Here is a 25,106-nt window from a genome sequence, read left to right as displayed (position 1 = left end):
TAAAAAAATTGGGAGGCGAGCTCGCCGTTCCGGAGTCACGTGACATGCTCCTAGCGAGTCTGTTGTGCCACGTGACAAAGCTGCCCTCAGGGACCAGTAGGGCCTTGCAACGCTACACCCGGCTCGCGCACGCTAAGGGGCGGGGCCTCCCGCAGACGTCAGCCGACAGCGGCTCGGGGCGGTGGACGTTCAGGTGACAGATGACGCTGCCCGGGCCGCATGAAGCGGCAAGGCAGGCGCGGGCTAGCGGTTGCCATGGGCACCGTCCTAGTGGCGCTGCTGGTTTTCTATGGGGCGCTGTCGGGATCCCAGGTGGGTCTGGGCCGCGGGGCGGGGCTCCCCCTCCTCTGCCAAGCCCCGCGCAGGGGGGAGCGCTTTGGTCCCCCACGGCTGCTCGCTCTGTACCCCCCCATCCGTCAGCCCCACCCTGGCTCTGCCCTGCGACACGCCTGGGGGCTGGTGTCCCGCCCTCTGGGTTGGTTGCGAGTGGAACACTTGGTGCAAGAAGGGTCCTGGCGGCTCCAGTCAGCACCACTGCCCAGACCTGTGGTTCCATAGCTGCGGGCTTGGAGCTTGCTTCCCCTCCCCCCCCCCCCACCAGCAGTACCCCCTGTGTTGGCACTCCAGTCCCCCTCCTCCCCAGTGCTGACTTCCCGCTGTTGCGGGGGGGGGGGGGGAGTGAGCTCCAGGTCTTGCAGGCCAGATCCGGCTTGTGGGCACAGGAAGTGGCTCCATGCTCCCCCATTCTCCCTCCCCTGGGGTGGGAGAACAGCAGCACATGAAACCACTAGCCCAGAGGCTTTCCCTGCTGCTCCCATTGGCTGGGATTCTGGCCAGTGGGCACGGGGGAGCGGTGCCTGGGATCGCTGAGTCGTTCAGACCCAGGTAAGCATTCCTCCATCCCCTTTACGCCCAAACTCCCCAGTTCACTCCTACACCTCTTTTGGCCTCATGGGTGGTTGGTTGGTGGTCCATGGGAAGGTTTTTGTTGAGCAGGATGGGCTGTGAGCCAAAAGGTTTGAGAATCAGTGGCCTAGACTGTTGATTGTCTAGTTGGGGGAGCCACTGCATAGCAGGGCTGGCGGGTTCCCAGTTACGCTTCACAGCTCGGGGCTCCCAGGATGCAGCTAGAATGTTTCCCCTCTGGCTCCTATGCGTAGGAGCAGCTGGGGACTCTGCATGCAGTCCCCGCTGTTCTTATTGGCCTGGAACTGTAGGGATGGTGCCTGTGGATAGAGCAGGGTGCAGAACTGTCTGTCTGGGCCTTTGCATAGGCGCTGCTTCAGGTAAGCACTCTTACAATATGTAAGTAAGGTGGGAACATAACAGATGATAGTGGTTAGTTTGCTGTCAGTCTGAGGAAGTTTATCTAGTGGGGCCATGCAGGAATCCGGCACTAGTTAATATTTTCATTTGTGACCTGGCCAGCATGGTGAAGAGTGTGATATAAAATTTGTAAAGGACACAGAAGAAAGGATTTCATGGTGTTGGAGGAAAGGAATCAAAGGCAGCAAGAGAGGGGAGATGGGAGCCAATACACGCGGGGAACCGGCTCTTCTGAGTCGCCTGTCCCCTCCTCTCTAGAGGCTGCGGGAGGTGGGCATATGGGAACCAATTCTTGTGGGAAGCCCGCTTTTATGCTCCGTGAGCACTTGCTTCTGCCTCCCCCCTTCCATGTGTAAACGTGTAACCGCTGAAATTTCAAGCGGTTACATGTTTACTCAAATACCTAATCGTTAAAATTCCTGACCCTTACACTTTGTATTCTCTTTGAAGGCTCTGGATAGCATAATTGCCAGCAATTGCAAGTTATCCTATAGCCCTTTATAAGCAAACACATTTATTCTTAAGGTGAAAGCACCCTAGAGAAATGATCCTGGGAGAAGTACTAAATAATTAAAAATTCTGTGCACAGAATTTTCATATTCTGCATATTTTATTTGTCAAATAACACAAAATAATTACATTAGTTTCAATTACAGTAAAACTCCGATAGTCCGAAATGCAACTGTTCAGCACTCCCGATACTCCAGCATCAAAATGCCAAGCGCTCCTGACCAGCTGATTAAAAAGCCTGCCACTCAGCACACGTGCTGGCTGTAACCAGACGGAGCATAAGGTTGGGGGGCGGGGAGTGGGACACATGCTGGCTATAAGGAGACTGAGCATAAGGGTGGGGGGAGTGGGATTGTGTTACAGTATAGAGAAAAGCCTTTTGCTTCAGCAAAGGGGAGGGGAGAGGGAGGAGGATCAGGTTACAACACAGAGGAGACTGGAAGAGTAAAGGGGAGGGGAGAGGGAGGGAGATTGTGTCCTGGCCAGTTGTTAAGGCCTGCAGCTGTACTGGACCTCCTGATTCTCCCGCAAATCTGATAATCTGGCACCACCTAGGTCCAAAAGGTGCCGGATTATCGGAAGTCTACTGTATTTTGGTCATTTATTTCAAAATACCTGTTAGCAAGTATGTCTGTAACAATCCAGATAAAAAAGATTTAGAAAGTTTTTTTTGACAAATGGCTTCCTTAGTAGGCATAGTAATACAGAACTTTGCGTAATAATTCTTTTAAGGCTTGGGGGAGCATTTAGGGCTCTTTGACCTTTTTTATTCTTCTTTCCCTGCTTGCCTTGCATAATCCAGCATTCTACCTCTGGAGAAAGGTGAGGTGAAGCATAGATGCCTCTCCATCCCTGTGGGCATCGATAGTTAACTGCATATTGTGACTATCAGGTGACTATCAGGGCTAGTAACCAAGCGTTTTCTTCAGTAAAGGTTTTGGGTCTCCTTCTGTGAGAAATTACATCTAGCCTCCACCACTCTGTTCACACAACCTCTTTAAACACAGATGCTATGACTTATTTCCGTATTACCCAATTCAAAACAATATCACTACACAGGATGTTTGGGGTGAATTGTCTTGAATGCAATTCAGAGTAACCTCATTTAGCCAGCACACCAGGGTTCCCCGTAAGGTGCGTGCTGGCGCAGCAGCACACCAAAAATTCTAAGCCCACCCACCTCCTCCCCAGAGCCACACAGCAGCCCTTGCCTTCCTACTGGAGAGTGGCGTGGCTGCTTCGGTGGATGGGGCTGGGAGCCATGTGGCGGACGGCTGCTCCGGCGGATGTGGTCATGTGGTAGGTGGCTGCTTGGGCAGGCCAGGACCATGTGAGGAGTGGCTGCTCTGCTCTGGCGGGCTTGGGTTGGGGCCATATGGGGCGCAGCTGCTTTGCTCCGGCGGGCTGGGACCGGGATTGTGTGTTTTTAGGCGGCTGCACAATATGAACAAAGAAATGAGTGCTTCGTATGAAAACATAGCATTGGCACAGATGCCGAGCGCTTCTAGAAATCAGGCCATTAGTGTCTAATGCCAACCCATAAGAACTTGAGTGAGACCTTTAGGTGACATGAGTCCTAGAAAATGTATAGCATAGATTGTCCCTAGACAATGTATAGCAAAAATTTTATAGCAAATGTCTAGCAAAAATTGTCCCGTTGTTTATTACTAGAAAAGAAATGTAAACTGAATTCTTTTGGTTCCTTTTTTCCAAACCTCACCTTGATTTTTTTTCCTGAACTGAAAACTAAAATTACTTTAAGTGGTAGAGGAATCATAAATCTATCATCTGTTGGCACTCTGATGTTGAAAACAACATATGTTCTTGCCCATACAATGAAACAGAAAATGAGTATGACAAAACTTGTAGGTTTCTCCTATGTTTCTCCATCAGGGATATGTATATCTTTCGGGGGGTAAGCAGAGATCTTCCAAGGGAAAGATCAACTCATCGAGATACAGGAAACCCCCACCTTACGACGGCCTGAGTTGCGACCCCTGCACTTACGACCATTTTTGTAAGTGCAGAAGGGGCCAAAACCCCCCAAACTTACATCCTTGGCTCGCATTTACCATGACACCTATTGTAAATGTGGGTTCGAGTTACGACACCCCCTCCCCTCCGACTTGCAATGCTTCCCCAGGAACTGATTGCGTCGCAAGTCGGGGGCCGCCTGTATTTGCCTGGTTTTACAGTAGTCTACATGAGAAGCATAAGTGAAGTCAGTACAAACTACAGTTTTATACAATGACTTGTTTGTTAATTGCTGTAAATTGCCTTACAACAGCAACTGGACTTGCTTCTGGCAGGATGGAAAATATAGAAGGCTTAGATACATCTTTCACTCTTTCAGCATTCCTGCATTGATGCACTTTGGTCATGCCTTGGTATCCTAATAAAAGTTGAGATGCTGTAATTCAAACTTTTCTGCTGGATCTCATACTCTCAATATTGCTAGCAAACCCGCCTACATCCTCTTGGTGTTTTGCATTCCAATAGTAATCATAGGACTGGAAGGGAGTCCAAGAGATCATCTAGTCCAGCTGTGGGAGGGTCTGGGAGAAGGCTGTAAACAGAGGAAGCTGGCTACTTTAAATTTTGCTGTCTTAATTTTATTTGACTTCATATTAAATAAACACTTAAAGTCATGCCTGTTGTTAATTATTCCTTGATTTAATATTTTTTTCTTCCATAACATTTTATATATATGTGTGTGTTAGTAACTGGTGGGTGCCACAGTGGCACACTTCCAAACAAGCTCATATGACTTCAGTATTGGTGCATAAGACAAAACTCACGCTGCTCATGAATGGAAAAGTTAGGGTGAACACTGCAGCATACACGAGGCTACTGGGAACACACTGTCCAGAATTGTTACAGGGGCTTGGCACCTTCCATTAGGTCCAGTTTTTAAAACGAATTCAGTACATTTTAAATGCCGAAGACTGAACAAACAGGAAACAATTGTGTAATTTTGCCTCGGTAATTCCACAGCTTCTCTGAACTCTATTTAGAAACAATTCCTTCTACAGCATCTTTGGACTTTGTTTAGAGACAATCCAATCCTTTCTCTCACATGTTCAGAGACTATGCCATGTCAGAATAACATATGTTATTAAGTAACTGGTGTATGTTCACTTGATTTAACATTTCAAGTATGCTGATTAACTTGGCTTGAAAAAGGAAGATTTCCAAAGGCCCAAATAGCAGTTAGATAGCTAACATACATTGATTTTCAGTGGAAATTGGACACCCAACTGCCATTTTTGTCTTTGAAAAATCTTACCCTAATAATAATTATTCAGAAGCTAAAGGGTTATTGAAAGTGATTCCACCTCATGGAATTTAACTGTTAATAGTCTTTTACTTTTAATTTTTTTAAGATATTAAGAGCAGTTGCTTTCTACTCTCCTCGGACGATAGAACAACGGCTTTACAAGCTAGATGTAGGCTGGCCTAAACATCCAGAATATTTCACTGGGCAAACATTTTGTGTTGCTGTTGATCCTCTCCGTGGTCTGGTCTATGTTGCACAAGTAAGTAATAGCACTGGATTTCTGTCCTTTCAAGCAATATATTGCTTTTCTCGCTCTGGAATTACCATTTGTACTGCAGATTAAGGATGTTAAATTGCGGTTAATTGACTAGTCGAGTAGTCGATGGAATGTCTATCAACTACTCGACTAGTCGATAGGCACTTCCATATTCCTCCATTGAAATGTACAAGAGTCCTCGCTGGGACTCTTGTACATTTCAAAGGAGGAATGCGGAACTTTGTGTGCAGGGCCAGCATGAAGTCCCGCTGACTCCGGGCTGCATGCAGTGTACCAGCTTTGAAATGTGCAAGAGTCCCCAGTGGTGGCTCATTTCAAAGCCACAGCACAGCATGGAGCCCAGGGTCAGCGGGGGACTTAAAGTGCCATGCGGAGTTGGGGTCAGCCGGGGACTCCCGAGCTGACCCCGGGCTTCACAGCGCCCCTTTGAAACATGGAGATGGCATTCAAAGGGCAGCACCACACAGCTGAGCCCCTGGGGATCAGTTGTGCAGTGCTGCCCTTTGAACGTTGCCTGGGCAAGCTGAGCCCACTGCGGGGTTTCTCCTTTGAAATGTAGAGGTGGCGTTCAAAGGGGCAGTGCTGCCCAGCTGAGCAGAGGATCAGCTGTGCGGCACTGCCTGTTTAAAGTACCTCTTCCCCCCTCCTCCCTTTGCTGCCTCTGTCTGATAGAGGCAGCAAGAGGGGGAAGTGACTAGTCGACTAGTCCTTGACATCCTTACTTAAGATGATTGTAACAGTTTAGTGTATTATATTCTTGATGTAAATTTGATTAAGGTTATTAATAGTATACGTTTATTTAAAGTAGTTCTGGATATGAAGGTTTTTTCTGTGCACACTGGGCATGATTCTTTTATGATTTTTAAAGGCTTATAATTAAAAAAAATAGATTCTTAAATAGCAAGTACAATGATATAAGCTCCAAATCAATAAGCCTACAACATGGAACACATTATATTAGAAGCAAGAGGGAGACCAAAGACAGAGAAGGCCCACTACTACAAGAAGAGGGAGAAACAATAGCAAAAAAATGTAGAAATAGCAGAGGTACTGAACAACCTCTTCTTTTTGGTTTTCGCCAATAAGTTTGGTAGTGACTGTTTACCTAGCATAGTGAATGCTAGTCGAAATGGCGTAGATTTGGAAGTTAAAATAGGGAAAAAACAAGTTAAAATTACTTAAAGAAGTTAGATGTCTTCAAGTCACCAGGACCTAATGAAATGAATCCTAGAATACTCAAGAAACTGATAGCTAATGTCTCAGATACCTGCTCTATCATCTTTGAAAAATCATGAAGCCAGGAGAGATTCCAGAATACTGGAAAAGAGCAAATATAGTGCTTATCTATAAAAAGGGAAATAGGAACAACCCAGGAAACTGCAGGCCAGTCAGCTTAACTTCTGTGTCAGGAAAGATTAATGGAGCAGATAATTAAGGAATTAATCTGCAAACATCTGGAATATAATAAGGTGATAGGTAACAGCCAGCATGGATTTGTAAAGAACAAATCATGTCAAACCAATCTGATAGCTTTCTTTGATAGGATATCAAGCCTTGTGGGTAAGGGAGAAGCAGTGAACGTGGTATACCTAGACTTTTAGTAAAGCATTTGGTACAGTCTCATGTGACCTTTTTATCAATAAACTAGGGAAATACAACTTCAATGGGGCTACTATAAGGTGGGTGCATAACTGGACGGATAACATTTCTCAGAGAGTAGTTATTAATGGTTCACAGTCATACTGGAAGGGCATAACAAGTGGGATTCTGCAGGGTGCAGTTTTGGAACTGGTTCTGTTCAGTATCTTTATCGATGATTTAGTTATTGGCATAGAGAGTACGCCCATAAAGTTTGCAGATGATACCAAGCTGAGAGGGATTGCAAGTGCTTTAGAAGTTGGGGTCATAATTCAAAATGATCTGAACAAACTGGGAGAAACAGTCTGGGGTTAATAGGATGAAGTTTAATAAGGACAAATGCAAAGTACTCCACTTAGGAAGGGACAATCAGTTTTAAGCATACAAAATGGGAAGTGACTGTTTAGGAAGGAGTACTGCAGAAGGGGAACTAGAGATCATAGTGAACCACAAGCTAAATATGAGGCGACAGTGTGACACTGTTGTAAAAAAAGAAAAATGATTCTGGGAAGCATTAACAGGAGTGTTGTGGGCAAGGCTATGAGAAGTCATTCTTCCACTTTACTGTGTGCTGATGAGGTCTCAGCTGAAGTATTGTGTCCAGTTCTGGGCACCACATTGCAAGAAAGATGGAGAAGGTCCAGAAAAGAACAACACAAATGATTAAAAGTCTAGAAAACATGAGCTATGAGGGAAGACTGAAATAATTGGAAAAGACAAGACTGAGAGAGGACATAACAGTTTCCAAGTACCTAAAAGGGAAATTCTATAGAAGCCTGCAAGGAGAACAACTATATAGGTCACTTGTGCTACTGTTCCTCCCAGCCCTGCCTCAATTCAGTAAATCACAGAAAAAGGATGGTCCATTGGGCTGGGGGAGATCTGAATTCAATTCCTGCTATGCCACAACCATTTATTTTTAATATGAGCAAGATACTTAGTCTTTCTCTGTCCCTATATGCCATCTTCATAATACTACTCACAGGAGTGTTGTGAGAATTAATAAATCAAAGAATGTGAGGCACTCAGATACTAGAGTGGTGGGTGATATCACAGTTCAGGGGAATTTAATCTATTCCCCTGCATAATCCCTCAAGGGCACCCACTCTAGGCTCCCAGCTCCTCAGCTGTTACCTCTCTTAGGGAGATACTGGATCTCTTTTGCTCTTCTGACCAAGGTTGCACAATTCACTGGCTAGAATGTGATATTCCCAGCAAGATAGACTGTCTAAACAAGCTAGCATCTTCACTTTGTTTTCTCTCATATATGCACACTTCTCTCTCATTTATGCGCAACACAATTGGTAGCAGTTGGAAGTCACCACATAGCCCTTTATAAGTAAATGCATCTATTCATAATGTGAAAGCACTACAGAGAAAGCTTATTAAAACAATGAAAGAACCTATGCACAAACTAATGAAATTACCAACAGTCACTTTCCAACTCCAGAAAGGATTCTGGTAGGAGTAGTCCTTCAGATCCACTTCAAGTTAAAGAAGTATAGATTGGATAAGTGAACAGTAAGGTGGATAGAAAGCTGGCTAGATTGTTGGGCTCAATGGCTCGATGTCTGGTTGGTGGTCAGTATCAAGCGGGGTGCCCCAAGGGTCAGTTCAGGCACCATTTTTGTTCAAAATCTTTATTAATGACCTGGATGAGGGGATAGATTGCACCCTTAGACAGTTTGCAAATGACACTAAGATAGGGAGAGAGGTAGATACACTGGAGGGTAGGGATAATCCAAAGTGATTTAGACAAATTGGAGGATTGGGCCAAAAGAAATCTGATGAGGTTCAACAAGGACAAGTGCAGAGTCCTGCACTTGGAACGGAAGAATCCCAAGCATTGTTACAGGATGTGTACCAATTGGCTATGCAGCAGTTCTGCAGAAAAAGACCTAGGGATTACAGTGGATGAGAAGCAGTAGATGAGTCAACAGTGTGCTCTTGTAGTCAAGAAGGCTAATGGCATATTGGGATGCATTAGTAGAAGCATTGCCAGCAGATCTAGAGAAGTTATTATTCCCCTTTATTTGGCATTGGTGAGGCCATGTCTGGAGTATTGTATCCAGTTCTTGGTCTCCCATTCCAGAAAGGTTGTGGACACTTTCGAGGCAGTCCAGTGGAGGGGAAACCAAAGGCTGTGTCTAGACTACATGCCTCTGTCGTCAGAGGCATGTAGATTAGACACATAGGCAAAGTCAAATGAAGCCGCGATTTAAATGATCGCGGCTTCATTTAAATTTACATGGCTGCTGCGCTGAGCTGACAAACAGCTGATCAGCTGTTTGTCCGCTCAGCGCGCTAGTCTAGACGCTCCCCTGTCGACATCAAAGCCCTTTGTCGGCAGCCCCGTTATTCCTCATGGGATGAGGTTTACCGGGGCTGCCGACAAAGGGCTTTGATGTCAGCAGGGAAGCGTCCAAACTGGCACGCTGAGCGGACAAACAGCTGATCAGCTGTTTGTCAGCTCAGCGTGGCAGCCATGTAAATTTAAATGAAGCCGCGATCATTTAAATCGCGGCTTCATTTGACTTTGCCAAAACAACAAATCTACATGGCTCTGTCGACAGAGCCATGTAGTTTAGACGTACCCAAAATGATTAGAGCGCTGGAACACATGACTTATGAGGGATTTGGTCTTATTTAGTTTACAGAAGAGAAGAGTAAGGGGGGCGGGATTTGATAGCAACCTTTAATTACCTAAAGCAGGGTTCCAAAGATGATGGAGAGAGGCTGTTCTCAGTTGTGAAGATGACAGAACAAGGAGCAATGATCTCAAGTTGCAGGGAGGGAGATGTAGGTTGCATATTAGAAAAAACTGTTTCACTAGCAGGGTGGTGAAGCACTAGAATGGGTTACTTAGGGAGGTAGTGGAATCTCCATCCCCAGAGATTTTTAAGTCCCATCTTCATAAAGCCCTGGATGGGATTATTTAGTTGGGATTATTCCTGCTTTTAGGAGGGGATTGGACTTGATGACCTCCTGAGGTCTCTTCCAACCCTATGATTCAAAAGCATTTAAAAGTACATCCATGTCATCCCCTTTCCTGAAGCGATGAAGTAATTTGGAGTCTTTGTTTTACCAGGACAGACAGACTAGTGAGTGGCTCCACTTACCAGACCATAGTGGTGCAGTTTCTCTTTTTTGATCTTATGTTCTTTAACTTGTCCTGCTTTCACAGTCTCCATCTTGAATTGATGTTGACAGTACTTCTCCTTCCCTGCATGCTTGTGCTGACATCTCTACTTTTCATGCTCATGCTTCTGTTCCTGGTCGGTGAGCACATGGGTTTCCAGATACAAACAGTCCCTATCCAGCTGTAACCTCTCTTGGTCAGCATCTGGGCTTGTCCAGGATCCCAGTTGCAGTAAGGGATTTGGTTGCCTGTGTCAGCCTCTTCCATGCTTCATCCAAATAGTCAAGATTTCCCCTGTCTGCTAGACCCTGTGCCAGTGAGCTGAATGGTCCCTACCAACTTGAACTTCCTACTTCTCATGAACATACAGCAAGCCACACCTACTAGTTGTGCCTTTGGTCCTCAGTGTTGAGCTGCCTTTCTCTGTGTAGCTCAGCCAGCTGACATTTCTTCAGCTATTCGTAATTCATTTGTGCTTGGCTCTTTTCACTATTCCTTTCCACAAAAGACTGTGAGACTTCACTCTGGTTTTCCCTACTATGGTACTTGCTTTCACTGTTGTTGGCACTTATGGCAGTTCACATTGACATAAATCCCACATATGCTGCCATCACATATGTCACTGTCCTGGGCAGTTGCATCCTTTAATGCTCCCTCAGGAGCACTATTCTAGGTCTATGGCTCCTCAGCCAACGTTTCTCTTGGGCAGAGGTCCATATCTCTCTCCCTTCGGATATGTGTGTGAGAATTATTAATGTTTATTAAAAAAATTACATAAAAATTACTAACATTTAAACAAATTTATCAAAGTTAATATTTTATGCTTGATGAAAGACCATGTTTTCAATTTTCCCTTTTTGTGTACACTTTCAGAGAGGGGATAATGTACCAAAGGTATTAGTGTTTTCAGATGAAGGATACTTCTTGTATGCATGGAACTCCACACTTGAAATGCCACATGGTATCTTTGCAATCAACAGTCCTACAGAGAGCTCAGTATGGATCACAGATGTTGGAACTGGTATGTATAATGGGAACATGGTAAAAATATTATGCCACTGAGAAAATATTCTTTTTTGCAGGTATCTCTCTGAACAGTACTTTGCAATGGTTTGATTAAATAAGGTATCAAAAGAACACTAAGCCAGATTCGTGCTCTCCCAATCCTAATTGTGTGCTGATCCAGTTTTCCAGTACAAGGTAGAACAATTTGAAGGCTCATGAGTTGTGCCATTTGCCCATTTGCCACAGCTGATAATTGTGGCCAACATTTATATCTCTTACTTGAGGAGCAGAGCCAAGAAACATGCAACTCTATGCTTTATTTTTGTCCTCTGTCCCATCCTGTTGGGTCCAGTCCTGTGCATACGTATGTGTGATGCCTCTCTAAACTGCAATTATTTTCTCACTACTGAGTTTACTTAGTTCTGTTTCATTATTCTTTAAGTAACAATGAATTTTTATCTTATTACTATTTTGACATCAAAGATCCATAGTTTTACTGAGAAAAGTCTGCTTTTTTAAATACAGGGCAGTATGGGCACACAGTTAAACAGTACAGTTCTTCAGGTAAACTTATTCAAGTCCTGGGTACTCCAGGAAAAGCTGGCTCGGGTTTGAATCCACTGCAGTTTGATCAGCCAGCAGAAATATTTGTGGAGCAAACGGGAGAGATCTACATTGTGGATGGAGATGGAGGAATGAACAACAGATTATTCAAATTGTCCCAAGGTACGTAGAAAGAGCACAAACATGAGAGCTGATGTCTGAAATGTTAGAGGCCTAATAGTACTAGTTTTAAATTTCAGCATTGCTAACTGCGTAGCTGATCTTATGCACATTAACGTTTTTTGACAAATTGTCCATTGATTATCTATATCTGTCACTGCTATTTTAACCCTTGCCTGTATTCTCTTTGTATTGGTAAGATTAAGACCCCAGCATGTGAGTAGTCCCAGTGTCTTCAATGTGAATATTCACATACTTAAAGTTAAACATGTGTACGTGTTAAAGAATTGGGTCTGTGATGAATTAGGGCTATCTCAATTCAACTTATGAATTCTGGTTGATATTCTGAAGTTGTATTATGAAGAGCTGCTATATCACATGTAAGGATGTTAAAAAACGACTAATTGGCTAATTGAGTAATCAATACAATTTTTATCGACTATGCAATTAGTCGATAAGGGGAGGTGCTCTGTCCCAGCTCTCACTGGGTTCAAGAGCTACCCCCACTGCGACTGTGCAATTTAAATGTAGTAGGAGTCAGGTGTGCAGACCATACTGGGACCACAGTGGCTCTGCATTTTAAATGTAGAAAGGGCCACCTGGCTTTTACTACATTTAAAACACAGAGCTGCAGCTGGAGTAGCTCCCAGAGCCAGTGCAGGCCAGCTCCTGGACCGCTGCTGCTCTGCCTCCTTTGATACACCTCTCTCTCTCCCTCCACCCTCCCCACCACCACCACCCGCCCGCACTGCACACTATGGAGATGGTGCCGGAGGAATCGGCTTTTAAGCTGGCTCCCCCTAGCATCAACTCCTGCTTCCTCTCCCCTTGCTGCCCCTGATACAGAGGCAGTAAGGGGGTGGGAGAAGCAAGTAGCTGAATCACTCAACTACCTGATAAGCTTATCAGCCTAGGCTTATCTGATAGTCGACTACATCCCTAATCACGAATGCCTATACCTATTGGATTCACCATTGCTGACAGGGCCTGTAGCAGATGCATACCAGATAGATACAGCAGGAGGTGCTTAGGACACAGTGAGCCTGTTCAGGTGCAAATATCTGGGAACACTGCATGAGTTGTATTGAAGATCAGACTAGCTGATTTCTCTGAAGGAATGGGAGACAGTAAGAGCAGTGGACAGAGAAACAAAACAAAGGCAGCCACTTGACCAGGAAGGATTTAAATAAGAGAATCCGTAGGTGTATAGGGAGAGAGGAAGAGGAATACAGGAGACAAGCAATGTCAAAAAAGCTGGGTGAGAAGCTCCAGGAGAGACACCTCACCCAGTAGGTAACAGCCAACATGAGCTAGTGGCCAACATATCCTGCCCGTCTAGATACAACTGGCCCATAAAGATTCCCAAGCAAAGGATGATATGGTAAAACGCATGCGTTATAACTAGGGATGTCAATCATTAGTTGACTAGTTGCTTCTCCCCGCTTGCTGCCTCTATCAGACAGAGGCAGCAAGGCAGTGGGGAAGAGAAGAAGGTACTTCAAAGCAGCAGTGCCGCTTGGAGCCCTGGGGCCAGACCCTGGGCTCCACGCAGCGCTGCTACTTTGAAATGCCACGTGCAGCCCGGGACCAGCTGGGGTGTCCCCAGGCTGCATGTGGCGTTTGAAAGCAGCAGCGCCACACAGAGCCTAGGGTCATCAGGGGAGTCCCCAGCTGACCCTGGGCTCCACGTGGCACTTTCATCGTTGAAGTGTAGCAACAGCTCTAGGGCTGTTGCTACACTTCAAAGTTGGAGATACCCCATCAACTAATCGAATAGTCAATGCAAGGACTATTCAATTAGCCAGTTAGTCGATGTTTAACATCCCTAGCTATAACATTGTTTTGAATTATTTGTACTATCCTGTGCTTGCTTGACATGAGTAAGTATAAATGAGTATTAATGTGTTAGTCTGTACTAGGGATGTAAAATCCTGTTTTAATTAGTTAACTGGTTAAACCTGATTAAACGGGGCGGCAAGAGGGCTGCTCCAGCCTAGTTTGGCTGAAGTGCCTGTGGCGGACGGGGACTGCTTCGATCTGGCTGGAGCCATTAAGGGTGAGGCTTACCAGTTAACCGGTTAACCATTTACATCTTTACTCTGTGCAAAGTATCTGAGTGTGTGTTGACTGCTTCACAATTGCTGCATGTCCCCGAAAGAATTAATCTGTGCTCCAAAAGCTTCAGGCTTAGGAGTGGAGTTCTGGGAGAAAGTTGTATTCTAGTAATTCAGAGATCAGCAATAGTACTGACAGGGTGTACTAAATGGGGATGTCCCTGCATAGACTGGCTCCCGCCTGCCATCCTGCATTGCTGCCTCTGATACAGAGGCAGCAGCATGAGGTAGTAGCAGCTTTTGTCCATGAGGGCCCCGAGTTCCCTGCAGACAGAGGCTGCACCAGCATCCTATGGAATAGCCTATGTCCATGACAGTAGACCCTGTCCATGGGGGTTGGGGTAGGGCTGAGCTCTCTGTGGACAGAAGCTGTGCCAACATCCTGCCTGCCCACCCCCGGTGCTGCTGCCTCTGATACAGAGGCAGCAGTGGGAGCAGAGAGGTGGCTCCATGATGCCAGTGCCCTGAGCACTTGATCCCACCTCCTCCTCCCTCTGCCTCTGTGGGAGGCAGCAAGGGAGGGGAGCAGGTTGCTGTGCAGAGAGCCAGCTTAAAAGATGTTTCCCCATGGGCACCAACTCCCGCCTCCCCGGCCTTGCTGCCTCTGTATCAGAGGCAGCAAGGTGGGGAATGCACGTGGTCATTAGGATTAACCAATAAATCCTGGCTTATGAGTTAATCATTTAAATGATATACGCTAACATCTAGTACTAAAGAAGAAGGATGGCAGACTGAGAGTCAGTGCCCTAGAAATGTGCCAGAGAAGCTAAGGGAGAAATAACTGTTGCAGCCTGCTGGAGCTTCAGAAACTTAAATGCCCTTCATGTCTCTAGGGCAGCAGAGCCTTGGATTCCCCCTCAGAGCACTCCATCTCATGGCCAGGAGGGTTGCTTGCTAGGATTTGTGTCAGAGGCTTACTAGGAGCTTTCACTCTGTAGGTAGGGCTACTCAACTTTGGAAGCCCCGGGGGCCACAATGATACTCATAGCACATGCCGAGGGACACAACGTAAGTGTGGTTGCAAATATATGCAAATAGCTTCTTTCACACTGACAGGGATAAATACAAAGCACTTTCCACAATGCCCCGGTGCTCCCAGCACCTCCTCCCTGTGGGCTAGAAATGCCGACACTCTGTACCCATCTGTTGCAGCCAGCCTGTCTGCTTGCATCTTTCATTGCTCACTCCTCCTGGGACACGCCTCACTGCTGTGGAGTGTGTTCCCAGTGGAGGCCGTATTCAAAGGATCCCACCCGCAGGCCACATGTTGAGTCCCGTGTAAACCCAAACCGCACCGCAGGCCGCATGTGGCCTACGGGCCATGTGTTTAGTAGCCCTGCTGTAGGTCATACTTCTATCATTCATGCATCTTAAAACTATTATTCTATTTTGAAGAAACAAATCTTTAAAGAAACCAATACATTGTCATGACCATGAACTTTGTTTTTCTGCAAAAGTAGACCTTTGTATATAGCCAGTTATATTTTTCCATTTATTGTGAGCAATAGACAGATACATCTAAGCATTGTATTTTATTCTAGTTTAAAAAATTCGCTGTCTCTAGCATGATTTGGAGAGAGATGCTTCCCCCCTTTCTCTCTGTTTGATACAGTAGCTTTCTCTTTAACATACGCAGACACCAAATGCATTAATAAAATGAAAAACAAACATATCCTACATGGAAAAAATAGTGACCACAAATAGAATTGTTTCCTTATAAATAGTAACGTTTGAAATTAGGAGTAAGGTCATTGGGACTATCTCCTGGAGATTGTGTTTAAATCCTGCTAGTTTAAAGGCCTGTCTTATAAAAATAACTTATACTTCTATTGCTATGAATAATTTAGAAGGAATTTAAGACAAAAAAATTTCACTCATTCATACTGCATAATAAAAGTGAAAACTATTTTTTCATTATTTATCATGATTTCTGCTATTAGATTTCAATGAGATATGGCTGCGTGGGGAAAATGGTACAGGTGTTGGTCAGTTCAACATTCCTCACAGTGTCACAGTGGATTCTTTTGGACGGGTAAAGAATTAAAACTCTCTATTTTTAATGGTTTAGAGACCGTTTTTATGCCTTCTCCCATATATGTATAAATGTATTTTTGCTATTTAATGTCCTTTGCCAAAAAAAACCCCTTTAAAAGTGCCATTCTTTCATATTTAATTTTTAGATCTAATCTACTGCATACAATTTTAAGCATGGGAGCAGTCGTCTTAACTTTTTCACATTGGAAACTTTTTCTAGAAGTGGCTGGAATAGTAAGAGAGGGTCTTGACCAGTCTTCACGTACATATGTTCATTGACTTCTTACAGTCCCCAGGAGGAGGCTACTACTATAGACCGTTAAAGGATTTGCACTACATGGAGGCAGGAAGAAGGAAGTCCCCATAATATGTTGTCATTGCCATTCTGTTTCCATAAGATGCACAGAATCTGCAAAATGGGAGAATTGACTCTGATGGATATGATTGTCTATAACAAAACAGTTTCATTCTTCCAGTGACTGCAATAAATGTAATGCCTTAATTTTAGTAGTACGTTATTACAACCCATTAAGGCTACATCTACGCTGCACAGTTATTTCAGAATAAGCTATTCCAGAATAGTTACTCCAAAATAGCTTATTTCGAAATAGCTCATCTACACGGCAGGGAAGCCTCAAAATTAGTCCGAGACAGTCTTCTCTAATGTAGACATGATATCTTGAATTAGTGCCCCAGAAGGAATAACTTAGAATGGTCCTGGTGAGGGGCTATTTCAAAATAGCTGAAGTGAAACATCTATGCATGCCTTATTTCAAAATAGCTATTTCAGAATAGGCGTTATACTTCATAGAATGAGGTTTACAGAAGTTGGAATAAGCTGTCTGTTATTTTGAAATTATTTTGAAATAACGGAATTACTGTGTAGATGCTTGCATAATTATTTGGAATAATGGCTGTTATTCCAAAATATCTTTGCTGTTTAGACACACCCTTACAGTCCACAGAAAAAATCTATTTCACACATTTCTGATTAAACAAGGGACATCCTGAAGATAACCAATACCCACAATTCCCTATGCCAGCCAGTTTTTGAAGTATTATTGCACACGCATGTCTACAGATGCAGACCTCCTAGACCCTGCTCATCACTTAGCTTAGTTGAAAAAGAAGCAGTTGTTAATTTAGTTACATCATACTTAATATTGAATATGAGTACAGGTATTCCTGTACATCCCTCATGAAAAGTTGTACAGAGAGCTGGTTGTAGAAAGCAAATATAGGAATGAATGTAGATTATCTCTTCAGGTACATCTACACAGCAGCGTTATTTCAGAATAATTGATGTTATTTTGAAATAACAAAATGTACATCTACGCAGCAAGCCATTCTTTCAAAATAATGGCAAGATGGAGGACTTCTTACTCCCAACTCCTGTAATCCCCATTTCACAAAGAGTAAGGGAAATGAAAGGAAGAGTGTTCTTTCTTCGACTTCTTGCTGTGTAGACCGTGCCAAAAGCCGAATTAAGCTATTTTAACTTCAGCTACTCAGTTGATGTAGCTGAAGTGGCATATCTTAATTCGACTTTTGCCCTGCAATGTAGACATGCCCTCAGTGATTAAGAATTTTTTTTGAGGGAGGAGGTCTGAGAATTAATACCTGATTAGTCCATTTTGTAAAATGAAAGCAGAGCCAAATTTGTTCCTGATGTAACCCTTTCTTCTTCACTATATTTGGCCTGTGTATGAGGAACTGATGCTTTTCACATAGCCGTTTATAGCCAACTGTATTTATTGTGTACAACAGGTGTGGGTTGCTGACCGAGGAAATAAAAGAATACAGGTTTTTGATAAAGTCACAGGAGAATGGCTGGGATCCCTGAAAAGTTGTTTTGAAGAAGATGGTCCCTCTTCTGTCAGGTATTGTAACTATATATTTCCACAAAAACATTTAAAAGGAAACAGAATACAGTAAAACATGTGCTGTCTGGCACTTAACTATCCAGAAAACTTTAGAAACTGGCAAATTTCCTAGGGGCTTGGCAGCCCCTGCAGCACAGGGGTTGCAGCTCCAAAAAGGTTGCACACCACTGTGCTTGACCTTTTCGGAAGCTTCCAGAGCATCTCCCCAGATGGAGCCTGAGACCTACTAGTTTCATAGCGTCTCACCAGATCGCGCTTAGGTTGATGTCCCGGAATTTAGATAACCAGAATGCCCGATTCCCTGAGCGTGCCAGATAACACAGATTTTACTGTACTACATTTTCTCCTGTAAGAGTCCATACTACTTTAAATTGATAGCAGATGCTTGATTTCAGGCTCTGGAATTAGCAAGTGGAATTGCTGTGGAATTAGGGCCTGACACACAATCCTGCAATAGGCCCTGTAAAAATTAATCCTTGTAGTCACATGACTACATAGGAGCTGCCTATGTAGAGTTGACTGGTGCATTGGACTTTCATTTTAATTAAAAGCTGTGAGTTTCATAAACTTTAGGGAACATAATTAGGAGCCTGTTGTAGCACCCTTTCTCAGATGTACAAAAGCTATGCCCTAAATTCAGTTTGCATTCATTTACTGTTATCCTAAAATCTGTAGCTCGAAGGAGCAGCCACAGCATGTAGTGCAAGTCCTGTATACTTACTCTGTATATTCTACAGCAGTATAAGACTAAAAACGGTCAGATCATTTTCATTTGATTTGGAAAGTTCAACATTTCGACTTCAAGTGACTGACACATGGGTTACCCATGAGGGTACCCTAAAACTCAGATTTGCAGGACCAGATCTAAAAGTTAGATAGCTGATCGCCTACACGGCATGTGAATGCTATTTGCTCACCTAGATATGGATAATAATTTTTGAAAGCACATAGCAGTGTTAACATGAAGTGTTCTAAGGATATGTTAATTCTAATTTATTTAATTGTTTGTTTTCAGATTAACTGCCAGTGAGGAATATCTGATTGTAGTTCAGCTGAATATTAACAGAGTGTCTATTTTGGCGGCACCACCAATAGGCTCCATTAGAGATTGCAATGTGGTAAACACAATCCAGCTTGCTGATGAGGTCAAGCCACATCTAGTGGATATAAATGTGAAGACTGGAGCAATTTATGTTGCAGAAATTGGTGCACAACAAGTACAAAAATATGTACCCTCAACCTAATGGTTCTCTTTGGTCATTCAGCACAAGCTATTTTTTCTGGATTACAAGACTTGTGTTTCCTTACATTCACTGGAGACTGTGCTTCCACTCAGAAGTGCAGCATGTTGCACCACTAGAATGCATAAAATAACTCTGTTTTGTGACCTGCCCTCACTCTTATTTTCTGTGTCAAACTCAGGGAGCTGTTGGTCTGTCAATTTGTCTCTGCTTGCATTTTTATGTGTTTTGTTTCATATTTGTTAGTTTGGGGGATTTGGAGAATGAGATTTTTACCATGTTTTATCCTGCAGTGTAGTTTTTCCTCTTCTCCCTTGATAAATCATAAGACATTGAGTATGTAATTATTCTGTTAGTCTAGACATTATTTCCATTGTTAGTCACTCTGCTCCACAGTCCGAGGAGCATCTTGTGACTTCTTTGCCTAGCCAGTGCACTCTGTTATATCCGAAGGTCCTAGCTGGCAAAGAGAAATATCTACATATTTAATTTTCTTGAAGCTCTGGATTCTAGCTTAACATTGCTTCAGGTTTCCTTGGCTGAAATCAGAACAAAAAGATGCAACATGTCTCCGTGGCTTCAGGCAGACCTCTGATACAGGTCAGTGCTGAGGCTTTAGCATCTCTGGCATCTACCTTAGGTAATCATTACTGCTGCTGTTGACATCAAAGGCATCAATTCCTTACTAATTTAAGCCAACTCTATATAAAACACTTTAAACAGGAGTAAGAGTATCTTCACAATGAAGTATAGTAATAGAGAGGTAGCCGAGTTAGTCTGAACTTGCTAAAACAAAAGGAAAAACTATGTAGCATTTTAAAGACTAACAAGATGGTTTAATAGGTGATGAGCGTTCGTGGGCCAGACCCACGATCTGAGGAAGTGGGTCTGGCCCACGAAAGCTCATCACCTATTAAACCATCTTGTTAGTCTTTAAAGTGCTACATAGTTTTTCCTTTTGTTTTCATAATGAAGTGACACTGATGGTTTTTTTTTTTTTTCACAAACTTGAGTTTCTAAATTGTTTTAGGTAAATGGGTACAAGTTTTTTGTGTGTAAGCAAGGCCTCAAAGTAGAATGTGTTGGAAGTATAGCATATAAGAGATCCCTGAGGTGTGTATTTTAATCTGCCTTAGACCTGGAGTCCTATAACATGATTTTGTTCTCTTAATTTTGTTGAAACACAAATACATTGTCTAGACTAGAGCAATATTTGGCCTTTGGAGTCTTGTTTTTAGAGCCCAGGCTAATCTTTTATTCTGCCTTCATTTTTTCAAAGACAATTCTCTAAATACTCAGCCATGACTTTCCACTTCTTTTTGAGGGACTTCTGCCGATATATCAGCTGTTTATTTTTCTATAGCACAGAACTTGCAAACTTCTTTGTGCCTGGTCCAGAGTCTTTGTCTTTATCGTTCTTCTCCAGAATCCAGTTTGGGTTTTGGGTTGTGTAAGTTAGCATCATTATCTTCTCCAAAAAATATATATCTTTCTGTCTACCCCATCCTTATTCCACATTAATTCCAATGCCTTTTAGGTGTTGCTATGTAGCCTTTCAGAGTATTCTGCCTTGAGTATAAAAGGGGCGAAACAAGAGCATCAGTTCTTTGATGTATTTCAGGTAGTCAAGAATTGACTCGTCTTATGAAAAATATGATTCATCTAAGAATCTGGCTGCAAAGATTCAGTCAGGAGCTATTAATTCTTTGCAGAATGATCTGGGAGATTTTCCTTTTCACATGACTGCCCTGATTCCTTGGCTATTTTGGATGCAAGTAGTAGGTCAAGAAAGACTAAATTGTTCCACCTTTGCAGGTTAAGAGTATAGGAGGTGGAAACACTGGGACAGGAAGTGTTCATCATGGATGTCTCAGCAGTTGAATGTGATATTGCTTAGTGCATAAACTGATGAGACCTCAACTAAGCTGTGAAGACCTTTCTTGCTAAAGTGTCCAGATCTTCATGTAACATGTTATAGCAACAGTTTACCTGAATCATCAAGGAAGAGTCAGATTTGGTTACCATATTTTGACATTATTGCTGCTTTGGAGCCAGGCAATCCTGAAGAAAGAGGGCTTTGTATTAGGGATGTAAAAATGTAACCATTTAAACTGTTAACCAATAGGCATCAGCTTATTGGTTTCCATTACAGTTACACACTGGCTCTCAGGGAGCCGGGCTGCTGGCCCTACTGTCAGGGAGGCTTTACTGTGGGCTCTGCAGTATAAAGTAGGGATGTTAAGAGGTGGGTAATTCTATAATTGTGTAGTCAATAGAATTTTTATTACTCAATACTCGATAAGGGACGTTAGATAAGAGGCTGTAGTGTGTGTGGGGAGAAGAGGCGGCACCACGGAGACGGTGCTGGGGGGAACTAGCTTTTAAGCCAGCTCCCCCACAACACCAGCTCCTGTTCCCCTCTTCCCCAACTGCATCTGATACAGAGGCAGCAAGGGGGGGGGGGCAGGATGCGAGTAGTCGACTTGACTATTCAATAAGCCTAGGCTTATTTGTTAGTCGACTACTCACATCCCTAGCATAAAATAGGGATGTGAAAGATTAACTGGTAGGGGCTGGTGCAGCTCCCCACCCGATGTGGGCAGGGGCAGCTCCAGGCATCCAGAGCAACCTCTGTCCTCAGTGGGCCTGGGCATGAAGCAGGGAGGGGCTGCTTCAGTCTGATTGAAGTAGCCCCTGCCTGTAGCAGTGGGCCACTCTGGCCTGGCCATAGTAGTGGGGAGGGGGGGAATATATAAGCTTTGTACTGCGGAGTCTGCAGTGCTTGTAACCATGTAACTGCTAGGATTTTTAGCAGTTACATGGTTAAATTTTTAAACAGTTATTACATTTTTACACTCCTCCTTTGTATAGATCTTTGTGATATTGAAAGTCATTGTACCAGCAGATATCTACTGGTAGCTCAAGAAGCCTTCCAGGTGATACAAATAATGAAGTTCTACATGTGCCTTTGAGACCTCTGTGTCTTTGGGAGTTTTCACTCAAACATCTATTTTTTTAAAAACCATTTTTTGGCTGAATAGATATGGGCTGACTTGGTATTCTGCTACAGTGGCTGGTGGCCAGATTTCAGCAAGATGCATGGTTCATTCAAATAATGTAGAGGGCTCGTTATCTGTGTTACCCTTTAAAAGTGAGTCTCTGATATTTTTTTTAAACATCACAATAATATTTTTCATTAAGCCACAGAGATACGCCGAGGGATAATTTGAATAGTTGTTTGATCTCCTTGCTGACCCCTTCATCCTTGGAATCAGTGGGAGTTAGGTGTTTAAATGCCTTTCAGAATCTAGGCCAAAGTGTGGTGTTCAGTTTATAGGGGCTTGTGGTATAGACGGATGTCACCTGGTAATTAGTATGAAATTATCAAACTCCTTTTCACTGCTGTACTTGTGACCTACTTCAAGAGATGACTAATAAGTGTATTAACTTTTTGAGCACTGTCTAAATCCCTATTTTTGTATTATTAGTTGAAACTGATTTATTAATAATAATTGAGCAAAATTACAGTATAGCATAATTTGGCAAAAAACGTAAATTAGGCTTCCATAATGGGAGACCTTCCACAGTTTGGAAGTGCTGTCCTTATTTCTGTAGCCTGGTGTGATGACTTTGGTTGCATAGAATTTTTTGATCTGAAGAAAAATGGGGAAGGAGAATCAGACCAGAAAACACAAACTATTCATCTAAATTAAATGTTTTGTATATTGCCTGTTTGCACACGTGTTAATAAAATTACTCACTTTGAAGTTAAAATTCTGTATTGCTTTTCTCATCCTATTTCACCACTCTTGTGACTACTATTGATGTTATCCAGAAAAAGAAATTGGAAATGGATGCATAAATCTTAATTATTACAGTTTATCATGTTTCCCTCAGACTACTAATTATGATGATTGAGTTACATAAGCCTTGATATGAAAACAACAATATAATCATTTCCAGCTACACTGAGTTTTTTATTGAGGATTAAACTAAGTCTTTTAAAAAATCCAGATATAAAATTAAGATTGAAATCAATGTGGGATTAAAGAACTCAAACTCTTTAGCTTGTCAAAAGGACGATAAAGAGGTAACTGCACTACAATGTATAAAATACCTTCACAGGGAGAAAATGCCAGGTACTAAAGGGCTCTAAAGTAGAGGAGCATAACAAGAATTAATGACTGCAAGTTAAAGCCTGACAAATTCAAATTAGAAATAAGGCATGTATTTTTAATAGTGAGCGGATGAATCACTGAAACAACCTGCCGAGGGAAATTGTGTATTCCCCATTTCCTAAAAGTGGATGATTTGTGGATAATCTGCTTTAGTGCAGGTGTGGGCAACCTTTGGCTCTTGGCTCACCAAGGTAATCCACTGGTGGGCCACGAAACATTTTTCTGATGTTGACCATCACCTTATGGCCACCCTGCAGCTCCCTGTAGCCACAGTTTGCTATTCCCAGCCAGTGGGAGGGACATGCTGGCTGCCACTTCTTGCAGCTCCTGTTGGCCAGGAACCATGATCCATGGCCAACGGGAGCTGCAAGCAGCCGTACCTGTGGATATACTGATAAACAAACTGTCAGCGGCTCACCGAGGGTTAACCCTGGCAAACGGCCTCTGTCTGCCTTATTGCCTAGCTGTGGATTAGAGCTGTAAGGTGAGTGAGGTAATATTTTTTTATTGGACCAACTTCTGTGGGTGAAAGTGTCACGCTTCCAGGCTTACACAGAACTTGAAGAGGAGACTTAAACATTTTATTAAAGCTAATGTTAAATTATATAATACACAGTTAAAGAAAAAGTGACTATACTTATGGGTATGCTTCTTAGATTATCTAAAAATACAAAGTTTGATTTAAGAGTAATAAAATACATGTGGTACATGCTGTGAAATAACCCAAATTAAGGTGAATACATTTAACAATACAGTTTAGTTATCCAAATATCTCTGTACATCGCTCATGAAAAGTTCTACAGAGAGCTAGTTGTAAAAAGCAAATATAGGAATGAATGTAGATTGCTGTGTAGACGTACCCTGAAAGACAGTGTTATTTCAGAATAACTGATAAATAGCATAGTTTGCTATAAATCAGTGGTCCCCATCATTTTGGGGATGCCGGGCGCCTGGGGGTGGGGCCGCTCATGTGCTGCACGTCTGGGGGCGGGGCCGCTCACGGGCCTGGGGGCGGGGCCAAGCATGCGCCGCGTGCCCAGGGCCGGCACCGACATGTACCACAACCCCGGTCAGGGGCCACCCAGGTGCTGCACACCCGGGGCCGGCACCGGCATGTGCCACGACTCCGAGCAGGGGCCGCACAGGTGCCGTGTGCCCGGGGCCGGCAATGGCATGTGTTGCGACCCCAGGCAGGGGCTGCCCAGGCGCTATGCACCCGGAGCCGGCACCGGCATCTGCCGCGACCCTGGGGCAGGAGCCGCCCATGCGCCCAGGGCTGGCACCTGCCGCACGCCCAGGGCAGGGCCACCCCAGATTGCTCCACGGGCTCCCATAAATGGCCCAGCGGGCGCCATGGCGCCCGCGGGCACCACGTTGGGGACCACTGTTATGAACAGTTCTTTTGATATAATGTCAAAATAATGTCTAGGTGAAAGTCTTCTTATCTGTCCCCTTACTCCTCGTAAAATGAAGGTAAGTCGGAGGAAGAGTGCTCTCTCTCAGACTTTCTGCTGTGTAGACAGCACCAAAAGTCAAAATAAGCTATTTCGACTTAAGTTACGCAATTGATGTAGCTCTCTTGTGTAGACATGCCCTCAGTGACTGAGAATTTAGGATTGGTTGCAATCAATTAGGGAGGTATGTCTATTATTACTTCAACAACTTTCCACTCTAATATCTCGGGACCCAGATGGCTACAGCAACACTGTGAAGAGGTAAGGTTTGGCAGTTACTGAAATTGCTTATTTGAAACACACGAGG

General features: G+C 43.6%; 1 protein-coding gene across 1 annotated transcript; it reads left to right on the top strand.

Annotated features, from left to right (window-relative positions):
• Positions 1-87: 87 nt before the first annotated feature.
• Positions 88-20,013, top strand: NHLRC3 (NHL repeat containing 3). Its single transcript, XM_075919119.2, has 7 exons — positions 88-312; positions 5,220-5,372; positions 11,041-11,188; positions 11,698-11,898; positions 15,950-16,041; positions 17,811-17,923; positions 18,942-20,013. The coding sequence occupies exons 1-7, from the start codon at positions 220-222 to the stop codon at positions 19,168-19,170; spliced, it is 1,029 nt and encodes a 342-aa protein (XP_075775234.2). The 5' UTR covers positions 88-219; the 3' UTR covers positions 19,171-20,013.
• Positions 20,014-25,106: the final 5,093 nt, after the last annotated feature.

This window comes from Pelodiscus sinensis, chromosome 1 (genome assembly GCF_052426305.1).
Source record: "Pelodiscus sinensis isolate ZL-2025 chromosome 1, ASM5242630v1, whole genome shotgun sequence".
Lineage (NCBI taxonomy): Eukaryota > Metazoa > Chordata > Testudines > Trionychidae > Pelodiscus > Pelodiscus sinensis.
This window is presented reverse-complemented; position numbering and strand designations above follow the sequence as displayed.

What these genes read in the sequence shown, in the direction of transcription:
- NHLRC3 (XM_075919119.2), top strand. Translation starts at nt 220, where the DNA reads ATGAAGCGGCAAGGCAGGCGCGGGCTAGCGGTTGCCATGGGCACCGTC. An exon ending in GATCACAGATGTTGGAACTG is followed by an intron (nt 11,189 to 11,697) that starts GTATGTATAATG and finishes TTTTAAATACAG; the next exon opens with GGCAGTATGGGCACACAGTT. An exon ending in CAGTGGATTCTTTTGGACGG is followed by an intron (nt 16,042 to 17,810) that starts GTAAAGAATTAA and finishes TGTGTACAACAG; the next exon opens with GTGTGGGTTGCTGACCGAGG.